At 42.3% G+C, this 10,000-nt stretch overlaps 3 protein-coding genes across 6 annotated transcripts in view; 2 read left to right on the top strand and 1 right to left on the bottom strand.

Moving 5' to 3' along the window:
* The window catches only part of LOC119449979 (dehydrogenase/reductase SDR family member on chromosome X homolog), a 7,369-nt gene extending 742 nt beyond the window's left edge, over window positions 1-6,627 (top strand). Inside the window, exons 5-7 of the mRNA XM_037713303.2 lie at window positions 10-217; window positions 3,801-3,993; window positions 6,219-6,627. Of these exons, the coding sequence (XP_037569231.1) occupies window positions 10-217; window positions 3,801-3,993; window positions 6,219-6,437 (620 nt within the window). The 3' untranslated portion in view covers window positions 6,438-6,627. The remainder of the gene's footprint in view (window positions 1-9; window positions 218-3,800; window positions 3,994-6,218) is intronic.
* Window positions 1-10,000, top strand: part of LOC119449981 (dehydrogenase/reductase SDR family member on chromosome X homolog) — a 34,455-nt gene that overhangs the window by 1,364 nt on the left and 23,091 nt on the right. The gene's annotated exons all lie outside the window — the stretch shown is intronic.
* LOC119449983 (anaphase-promoting complex subunit 15B-like) overlaps window positions 6,531-10,000 on the bottom strand; it is a 28,761-nt gene continuing 25,291 nt past the window's right edge. Inside the window, exons 1-4 of one of the 4 annotated variants that reach the window (XM_037713308.2) lie at window positions 9,426-9,676; window positions 9,290-9,349; window positions 8,409-8,525; window positions 6,531-6,593 (exon numbers count right to left, since the gene is read on the bottom strand). In XM_037713308.2, the coding sequence (XP_037569236.1) occupies window positions 6,582-6,593; window positions 8,409-8,525; window positions 9,290-9,349; window positions 9,426-9,548 (312 nt within the window). In that variant the 5' untranslated portion in view covers window positions 9,549-9,676 and the 3' untranslated portion in view covers window positions 6,531-6,581. Of the gene's footprint in view, window positions 6,594-8,408; window positions 8,532-9,289; window positions 9,350-9,425; window positions 9,677-10,000 lie in introns of those variants that run through there. The other 3 variants (XM_037713307.2, XM_049665563.1, XM_049665564.1) reach the window with 3 other exon arrangements.

Here is a 10,000-nt window from a genome sequence, read left to right as displayed (position 1 = left end):
TTTGTCAAGCTGGTGTGATGCTGATGCCGTACCAGGAAACAGAAGATGGGTTTGAGTCACACATGAGCATTAACTACCTTGGCCACTGCCTACTGACTGCCTTGCTGCTGCCTCTGCTGATTGCTGCTGGTAACAAAGGACCAACAGCAAGGATTGTTAATGTGTCTTCGTGTGCACATAAAGCTGCCCGCATAAACTTGGACGACCTCCACAGCAGGTGAGCATTGTGTATAGAGTTTAACAGTGACAAAATTGGGTGATGGGGTCATTGGTGAACACACATAACTTTGCAGCCATAGTGTCAGAGGAATTAACACTCTAGACACTGGCCACTGTATGCTCTTTCATAGGTTCGGCCCATTATTTTCCTCTCACCCTGCTTCGAACCTACCCAAACGTTATGTTAGCCGCTTATTGATTCAATGCAGCCATCCACAATAACTCACTGAGATTGCACAACTTTTATGCCATGATTTAAACACCTAGTGAACAATAGGGCTGGTTTACTGTGCACCTGATCGTGCTTATATTCACTTGCCAATATGTGCAACATGTGAAGCGAAAGATATCTGCACTGTTGCAGGGCAGCACAGACATCATTGGAAGTTAAAATATATATGAGATGCCATATCCCCTAAAGACAGTTAGCGAAGGGCATGCAGTTGAAAGTGGAGACAGCACAAGCATGTAGCTGTCATTTCCTGATGAATGTGCCTTTGCAATAATTTTGTTTGTGTAATGAATAACACACTGACTAGCTCAGCAGCGAGCAGCTAACCGTATTGCCTTGTTAGTTTGTTAGTCAAATCAGTTTAAGACTGCATTTAATGTGAAGCATGTTCCATAAGGTTGTGATGTACTCTTGATTGTCACCATCACACAAAGGAAGCCCTGTGGCTCTAAGGCTGCAGTGAGGCAAGTGTTGCTAGTTGTTCAGTCAGCTGAGCAGTACATTTACTTCCAAGGACAAAAACTACTCTTTCCTTAAACGTAGCCCAGGAAGCAACAGTGGAGAGAGCAGATAAGCAATGAAACTCTACCCTAAAGTGTTATCAAGTATAGTTTACGCTTGCAAATCTTGCTCTTCAAAACCTATGCTCATATTTGTTAATGAGTGTGCAATCGTTGTTTATCATTACATGTCAGTGTAAGTAATACAGTTATACATTAAGACTGCATTATGGGCCAGGGGTGACACTGTAATGTGTGGAATTATATTAACTTCTACAGTTGCTGTCATTTTGCATGCACAGATATCTAGGTTCAGGAATTATTTTGTGTTTTGTCTTCATCAGATGCACTTTTTATGTCATGTATTTAATTTGTAAGCTTAATGGTGGTAATAAGGAATTTCTTAGCTGCTTGACAGTGATGTATGATCAAGCATACTTAAGCTGTAGTCTGTAAAGCATGCTGGTGTACCCAGTGCACACTATACTTTACCAATACTATTACTAGCTTTTAAGTATGTATTGTTTGCTACTTTATTACAGTGGTAGCTGCTATATAGCAGAGGCTCAAGCTGCAATGCACAATGCAGCAACACAGTTTCTTTACATCAGCTTGGTGCATATCACAAACAGATATTGTGCGGAGAGAACAGATAACACATTAAATCCAACAAAACTTCTGTGATCAGTACTCCTTGCAAGTGCAGAAACAGCATTAATGAATGTGAATAAAAGAGAATATTATCATTATAAAATATCTATAGCAAAGATAAAGAGAAGACTAAGCAAGTCACAAGAAAGACCTACTACTCATATGGACATAATTGCACTCTATATAACAACAAATAGCTGGTAAGGTGGCCATACATGTGCTAACTCTGTGTGACAGCGCAGGAGCCTATCTGTATTATGACACTGTTAATGTGCGCTGTTTTTTTTACTAGCCGTTTAGTTTTCACTGCTTACAGTTAAAAAAACTAATTTATGGGTGGCTTCATTTTGGGAGGAAACTATATATACATGAGGACAATCATAGAACTAAAAGTAACTGCACTTTGTTGTCTTAATACTGTAAGGCAGATTTCCGAAGAACTAAAAGGCGCTCTGTAGCTTTTAAGTGTCACATTCTGTGCATTCTCGGCAACAATTTATTACTAAGAATCCACTACTGATGATGCTGTTGGCCCATTGACTGATGGCGTTTAACATCCCCAAGCAGCTTGGTTGGCTATGAGATATGGCATAGTGGAAGGTTTTGGCTCAGTCTTGACTATTTGGGGCTCATTAATATGGAAGTTGGTCTGTATACTTTCGATGAATTCTCTTCTCTAGAGCTTTACCTTCATCATCATCATCATCAGTCTATATTTATGTCTACTGCAGGACGAAGGCCTCTCCCTGTGATCTCTAATTGCCCCTGTCTTGCACTAGCTGGTTCCAACTAGCACCTGCAAATTTTCTAATTTCATCACCCCCCTAGTTTTCTGCCATCCTCGACTGTGCTTCCCTTCCCTTGGCACCCATTCTGTAACTCTAATTGTCCACCAGTTATCTACTCTACGCATCACATGGCCTGCCCAGCTCCATTTCTTTCTCTTCATGTCAACTAGAATATCGGCTATCCCTGTTTGCTCTCAGATCCACACTACTCTCTTCCTGTCTCTTAACATTACACCTAACATTTATCGTTCCATTGCTGTGCAGTCCTTAACTTGTTCTCGAGCTTCTTTGTTAACTTAAGCTTCTGCCTCGTATGTTAGCACCAGTAGAATGCAACGATTGTACACTTTTCTTTCCAATAACAGTGGGTAAGCTCCCAGTCAGGATTTGATAATGCCTGCTGTATGCACTCCAACCCTTTTTTTTATTCTTCTGTAAATTTCCTTCTCATGATCAATTGCAGAAATTATGAGTAATAAACTGTGAGTAATTGAACTAGATAAACATACTCTTGTACAGACTCTAGAGGCTGATTGGCAATCCTGAATTCTCGTTCCCTTGCCAGGCGAACAGCTACCTTGGTTCTCCTGTGGAGAATCAAGGTAGCTGTGAAATGTTTGTAGATATTTCCGAAGATATTCACATATGCCTCCTGTACTCCTTGATTAGGTAATGCCTCTATGCTTTGCCTTAAAATGCCCCTAAACCACCTTCAACACTTTGGACACGTTTTAAATGAACACATCCATCATGTGATCATCACCTTTGGTGAACGTGGCAGTGCTAAGGATTGTGGAGAAGCTACAAATTAAAAAAAAAAAAACAATCCTGTGCTCCTCTCTAGGCATTTCGGTTCCCTCCTTCGCAAGTCGTGACGCCAGCAAAATTCTGCGTGCAACGTCACTAAGCTAAACGCTGTCAGTTAGTTGGTTGACAAGGGCTAATAGCACCATAATGATGAGAGCTGATTGTGTGTTTTGAGAAGAAAGAGGGGATCGCCAGTTGTGCATAACTGATACTTCCAAGAAGGTTTCATTTAGTCAACGTTGTGCAGAGGGCAATTAGGGTCAGACAGTGGAGGAAATTTTCTTCTGGTGTGTTGAAGGGACCTGTAGCTTTTTCTGCACTGCATGCCGTTGGTGAGAATAAAAGAGCACCTGTGGGGAGGGTACCAAAAACGAGCGAGAAATCACAATGGCTGCTTAGTTATTCATCAAACCCGCATAACTTTGCTATTACAGTACCATTTCAAAAAATTCTTGCAGCTGTATGTTCATTCTGTGCTGGTACACAGCTGCTACTGTAAAACAAATTTTAGTGGCTCTTTAAGCCTGCATGAATGAGTGAATAATATACAAATTGTCACTGTGTGGCTGTGTTACACTCCTATCCTCTGCTTTCCTGTGACAGAAAGAGGTACTCCTGTTACCACGGTTACACTCAGTCAAAGTTGGCACAGGTGCTGTTCACAAAATCGCTTGCAAAGCGTTTGCAAGCCAAGGTTATTCCTGTGACTGTCAACTGCGTCCACCCAGGAATTGTGAACACTCAACTTTACCAGAGGGTGTGGTGGGCCCCACTAGTTGCCGGCCTTGTCTTCAAGGTAAGCATTGTTATTTTTTTTGTGTGTGTAATGCAGCAAAACACATTGTCAGACGAAAGTGCTTATCAACTCATGAAAAACTAAGTCCTTACTCCCTCCCTTCTCACTTGTTTAATTTTAAGTTCTGTTCTCTGGAGCATATGTATATGTAGCAAGAAATGCTTGTGTACTGAGCATTCTGCGCACTTCAAGGAACCTCCGTTGTTCAAGATTTATCCAGAGTCCTGCAGTACGACGTCTTTCATAGTTTGTAAGTTGTTTGGGACAGCAAACATGGCTTGTACGAGTACTGAAACTTGAAAAAAAATAAAAAATTGTACACGAAAGTTATTTACTCAGTGACCCTTTCAATGATTGGCATGTTTAGAAAGTGCCTGGTCAGGGCTGGAGTGGGCTTGCAATAAGAGACCATTCAGTGATGCTTTATGGCATCCAAAGTTGTTCCATTGTGAACACCAGCCCACTCACGAAGTCTCACGAGGGATGGCAGTGCGTGCATGGTACATCGCTTGAAAGAGTGCCCGAAGTGCTCTACTCCTGTGTCTGCAGCTGATGCTTGTCATCTGCTGTAGTGCCCAGGGACAAAGGCCACAAGAGAATAAGTGTTAAGAGGTACCGGGATACCGACAGACCAGCTGCCAGGCTATGAATGGTTCATTATGGACTATAAGCTCCTCGGGCCGCTTACGCAGCTTCTTAACATGAAAAAGGATTGCACACATTTATTTAACCCTTTAAGTGCCGTTGACGAGTCTTACTTGGTTACAATATTTATCGCAATTATTGCCAAGAACAAGTTTGTCTCATCCATGTGTTTTGGCACTTTTTCTAAGTGCCATTAACGGGCCGGGCTCGTCCAATCCATTTTGACGTCCAATCCATTTTGGCAAGCTTCCTGTTTTGCCTAGGGCTCTACGGAATCCCTTTGTCTACTTTCATCCAGTAGAAATTTTAAAAACAATGGCTGCCGGTTGCGTGTTGCCACACTCGTCAAGTGGATTTAATTTAATTGGGCCATCAAGCTTCGAAGACAATTTGCTTCTGCATAAAAGCATCGGCAGTGATGGCAGTGTTTGCTGTCCTATAGACACATCCAGTGAATGCGATGTCACCAACTATGAAGACAGTTTTAAAACGGCGTGACCGTGAACAAAATTAGATAGGCAGAACCTTCCGCCAGTGCCTCCGCGTTGTAAGTTTGTGTATTTACAGACACAAGTTCTGAATTTACTACCCTCAAGTCATATATATTTCGAATCTGCAAAAAATGTGCTATTCAGATGTGCAATAAAAAGAAATGTCATTTTATGAATGCATTTTCGGATTTTATGCCGGCACTTAAAATGTTAACATATGCCGCGTGACAAACCGTGCAAGCATAATTATCGAGTGGGCTGTATCGGGGACAAAGCCACAGTGGGATATGTGTAACGTCTTGCACAAGCAGCCGAGGGTGTATGGAAACTAGGGTGCAGAAATGGGGCGTAACCAAATACACAAGTGACATTTATTCACGCCTTACAAAGCTTACATGCTTAACTTATGATACAGCTAGTGGAGGTCCTATGGCCTAATCTTGCAATCATGCTCGCTCCCTTTTCGTAGTGGGCCTGCCATGGTCAAAGGTGGTGAGCGTGAACTGGCCTCCTTGTTGTGCTGCCGGAGTCTCCACGCAATTTCTGGACTCTATGTGTCAAATGTGGCGCACCATAGCTGAGCAGCCATCCAATTTCGGCAACGAATTGTACACTTGTAAGCCTTACTCCTGATGAGAACGGGTTTGAGTTTGACAGATTATATCTGCTATGGCTGAGTGAGCTCTCAAACGAGGCCACTCCTGCTCATATCGACAAATGTACTGCCAAGCTATGCCTCTCTGAACACTGAGCGAGGCTAAATTTAGCTCAGATTTTGTCGTGTGTGGCACAACACCAACGCCATCTGTGCACGCGACCTATGCATGATTTTTATGCAATTGCTTCTTTTCTTTACACAAAAATACCAAAGTAAGGCACGTGGATACTATAGTTGTAAAGATATAAGCGATAATATTATTACAAGTTTTCGTTACATGCGGTTTTAGCAAGCGACCCCCTGTGGTGACCGAACTGAAAATGTTTATCGTAAAAAACATTAAAAACTAGCCACGCAGTCATTTGTACATAATCAGACTTTGCAGTTGGGCACATCTTACCTTTCTTATTTCTCTGATGTTTCATTAACAGACACCGGAAGAGAGTGTTAAGACTGTACTGCATGCAGCGCTTTCGAGCGAGCTTGAAGGCATCAGCGGCTGCTATCTGGAGGAATGTGCACTGGCTCAGCCTCTCTCCGTGTGCAACGACCGCTCCATCCAAGAGAGACTTTGGAACAAGACATGGGCGCTGCTCAAGCCATGGTTAAATGACTGTGCCAGTACTGTGAACACCCTGCTTGCCTCCTGAGACTTCAGGAATCTAGGCACTGGACTTTGTATGGATGTGATAAACTGCAGAGCTGAGGCTTTTGTAGCCAAGAATAATGGAATTGCTCAGGCGTAAAGAAAATATGACAATTTATTCCTAATTTCGTATCACTTGTAATGGCAGCTAATGGAACATCTGCAAAGAAATAAAGAAAGATATAATGAGGAAACATACTAATCACCATCAACTGTTATTCAAGACACAACTCTCTCATAGACACACTTTTTTCTTGCTGTTTGATGGTGGACTCTCCACTATGCCATTTGCCAAACGTGGCAAATGAAATACAGCTGAACCTACATATAACGAATGATTCTGTATATGGAACAGGTGTAAAATCTCCTTGAAAATTTCTGTAGGAAATTTTTCTTGTATACATAGAATTACCTATAGTATATCAAACTTTTTGGGATCCTCTTCAGATTCGATATGTCCGGATTTGACTGTACACTGCTCAAACAAAAGAAATTTTGTTAAATGTGCACATCTTCGCATAGATGCATGCACCTGCCAGTGTTAATACAAGAGAACTCAAAGAGCTATACTCCCTTCCATACTGCTGAAAGTCACAAAACTTCACCTATATTAAGGATCTTTCTTCATGCTGCAGTTCAAAGTCTGCTACCCACACAGTCATTAAGGTCAATGACAATGTCACTTTCTTTGTACTAAGTGAAAGTTATCACACAGGTCACACCTTGTGATGTAGGCATTTAATTTCTTTTACGTACCTAACACATGTACTGTGATGTAATCAGTATTCTTTTCGTACAGTTAATAGTCATACTAGATCCTCCTTTGGTCATTATCCCTCGGGCTTGGTGAGATAACATAGTCCGCGGGTAGCATACGCTGCTGTGAACATCTCAGCCAAGTTTTGCTGTCTTGCTTGGTGCATGGAGCTCGCAAGCGGAGTGCAAAGTCATTTTTCTCTCAAACGCTCTTTCCAAACAGAAGTCTGCTCCTCACTCTCTTCTGGATGCTTTATTTCAACATAAAGCAGATTCCCATACGCAGCTGCTATTGTGCATGCATGATAGCTGCAGTCGGCTACGCAGCTTAGATAATGTGGCTGCCACGGGGTGCGACCATGAGTCCACTGGCTAAGCGCACTGCGGCTCGCTGAGGACAACCCTGTTTGGCTTACGTTTAGCGCGTCATAGGCACCAAAATCGGAAGTCGTGGAGTCTACGTTAATATCCAAAATAAAATTTGAACTGCACACCACGGTGACATTTAGAAGGTAAAGCGTTATGGGCACGCCCCACACCGCTGTAGCCTTCGCAGTGCAAGGAATTGAAGAAGGAATGGGAGCACAGCAGAGGCCGTGTTTGATTGTTAATAACTCCACTTCTGCTGAACGCATTGAAGTACTTTTTGTGGCAAAGCATTTCTGAAATAGCCTATTTTCACTTCAAATGCCTTTTTCCACTTCGATAAAAAGTCGTTCAGGGCCCCTTTAAGTGCACTGCTAGCTCTTCTGGATGCATGCTTTGCATGTATATGTTAGGCAATTAGCTGATAGAGCACCAGCTTCAGCATCCAAAATTTGTGGGTTTGTATCCTAGCTTTCTTAAAAAAATTTTTTTTTTTACTTTCTGGTCTGATGACTAGCTGAAGGTGAGAGAGCTTTGCATGCGCACAGTCTTCTGCACTTCATAACCTAATGACTGGTGATGTGTTGATCGCTCAACAAGACTGCACAATAATCAACGCTGTGAAAAATCGACAAAGCTGCTGGGGACTGGCAAATTTAGCAAGGTCCTGCAAAATGTCTGAGCCTCTACGAGAGGGCATTTCAAACCTTGCTAATGCATCAAAAGACATCTTATGATGCACGCAGTGCACTTTTTTCAAACTGTCCTTTGACTGGTTTCTAACACTTTCGGTTCTGTTTTTACAACTTCTATGTCCACACTTAGCCTAAAGGACATCCAGACTAATGCTTACCGGTGAGTCTTGATCATAATTGATGTCGTCTGCGTCCAGCTCATCGTCTTCATCCTCATTGCTATCACTTTCGTCGTCTTCATTGTCGTCATCTTCATCGTCTTCTTCATCTTCATCCTGCAACTTTTCGAGAACACAACTTAGGACAGAAACACTTAGCGTCAAGATTTCACAGTCTAAGTGTCTAAATCCTTACGACAAGGACTTCGTCGGCCGCTTGATTTCTCTGCTGTGAAGGTTAACATTGAATATAAGTCAGCTGCACTTCCAAGGCACCAAATATTTCGTACATGTATGGAAATAAGAATTCTTCGCTGGCTCGTCTGCGTTTGCAAAGTTTGCGACGTACACCCGTGAGGTACACAGGGTCGTACACACAGGGTCGCCGAAAAAACTGAATCTCTTCGTAATTAACCTGCATAAACTGAAATTGACAACCACACTGGAAAGTTCGTAATGCCAAGTTTGGACAGCAGTCTTCAACTTCAAGTTGCATTTGCAGGCAGTTGAAAAAATCGGCTTTATCGCGCAAACACTTCACGACTGCAGCGGTTGGGTTCGCCTGCAAAATTAGACGACGTCGAATGGTGCTAAACGCGGCCAAGGCGTGAACTGTTCACTATTCTGCCCTATCGCAGCGCCTCATCGGATATCTAGCACAAGCACTAACTAGCGAATTGTGAATGTAAATTCCTGTAGGGATTAATCACGCATTGGTTTAAAGAAGATGCCATATATTTAAAGAAAATACCATCGATGTGCAAACAAGCCAGCGACATAGGAAATAAATCATTCTATTTTCCTGCTTCCTATGTCCATAATCGTCTCGAGAAGCAAGCACGTAATTTGTGATTTAGAGTGCCACAATCGGCGAAGCTTACTTCTGCTGCAGTTTTCCCGATCGGAACAAGGTCGCTGTGCCTCTGCGCAATGCTGGTGAGCTGAAATGACATACACACCATACATGTAGCACAACATCAATCGAACAAATCAAGATTAGCAAACTGCGAAACGTACCGCGCTCTGGTGTTCTTTTTCTAGCTGGGTTAACTCGGATTCATCATCGCAAGGACGGTCAATGTTGAACCAAGGCTGATCGGCTATTCTCGGCTGTAGAGAAGGAAACTGAGGCGCCTCCATTAATTCCAATTAGTACTTCAAAAACTCCTTCTTCATGTGAAACATAACGTCCGCAACATATGAAATCGAACAAGCGATAGCATAGGGTAACAGCGTAAACAAACCCCGACGATTGACTTGGTCTAGGCTTGTGTTGGATATTGTTGGACAATGTGTCGATGTCGATTCGACTTTTTTCTTTAAATTGGGTCGCCATGCGCGAAGTAGGCAAAAAATTCATACGAATCATAGAGTTAATATATCCTAATAACTCTACGATACAAACACGCAATAAAAAAATTAATCAACGCACGCACAAAAGAAAAACGGAAACGAGCTCACACGATGTTGATGCCGCTACAGTTTCTACATCACGTGAGTTTCGGTAGTTTCACTGTAACCAAGATTTGCATAAAATGTCTTAGGATGTCTTAGACTGTCTCTTTCTTTATCTATGGTCCTCTTAATGATAA

The sequence above is a fragment of the Dermacentor silvarum genome, chromosome 4, assembly GCF_013339745.2.
Source record: "Dermacentor silvarum isolate Dsil-2018 chromosome 4, BIME_Dsil_1.4, whole genome shotgun sequence".
Classification (NCBI taxonomy): domain Eukaryota; kingdom Metazoa; phylum Arthropoda; class Arachnida; order Ixodida; family Ixodidae; genus Dermacentor; species Dermacentor silvarum.
This window is presented reverse-complemented; position numbering and strand designations above follow the sequence as displayed.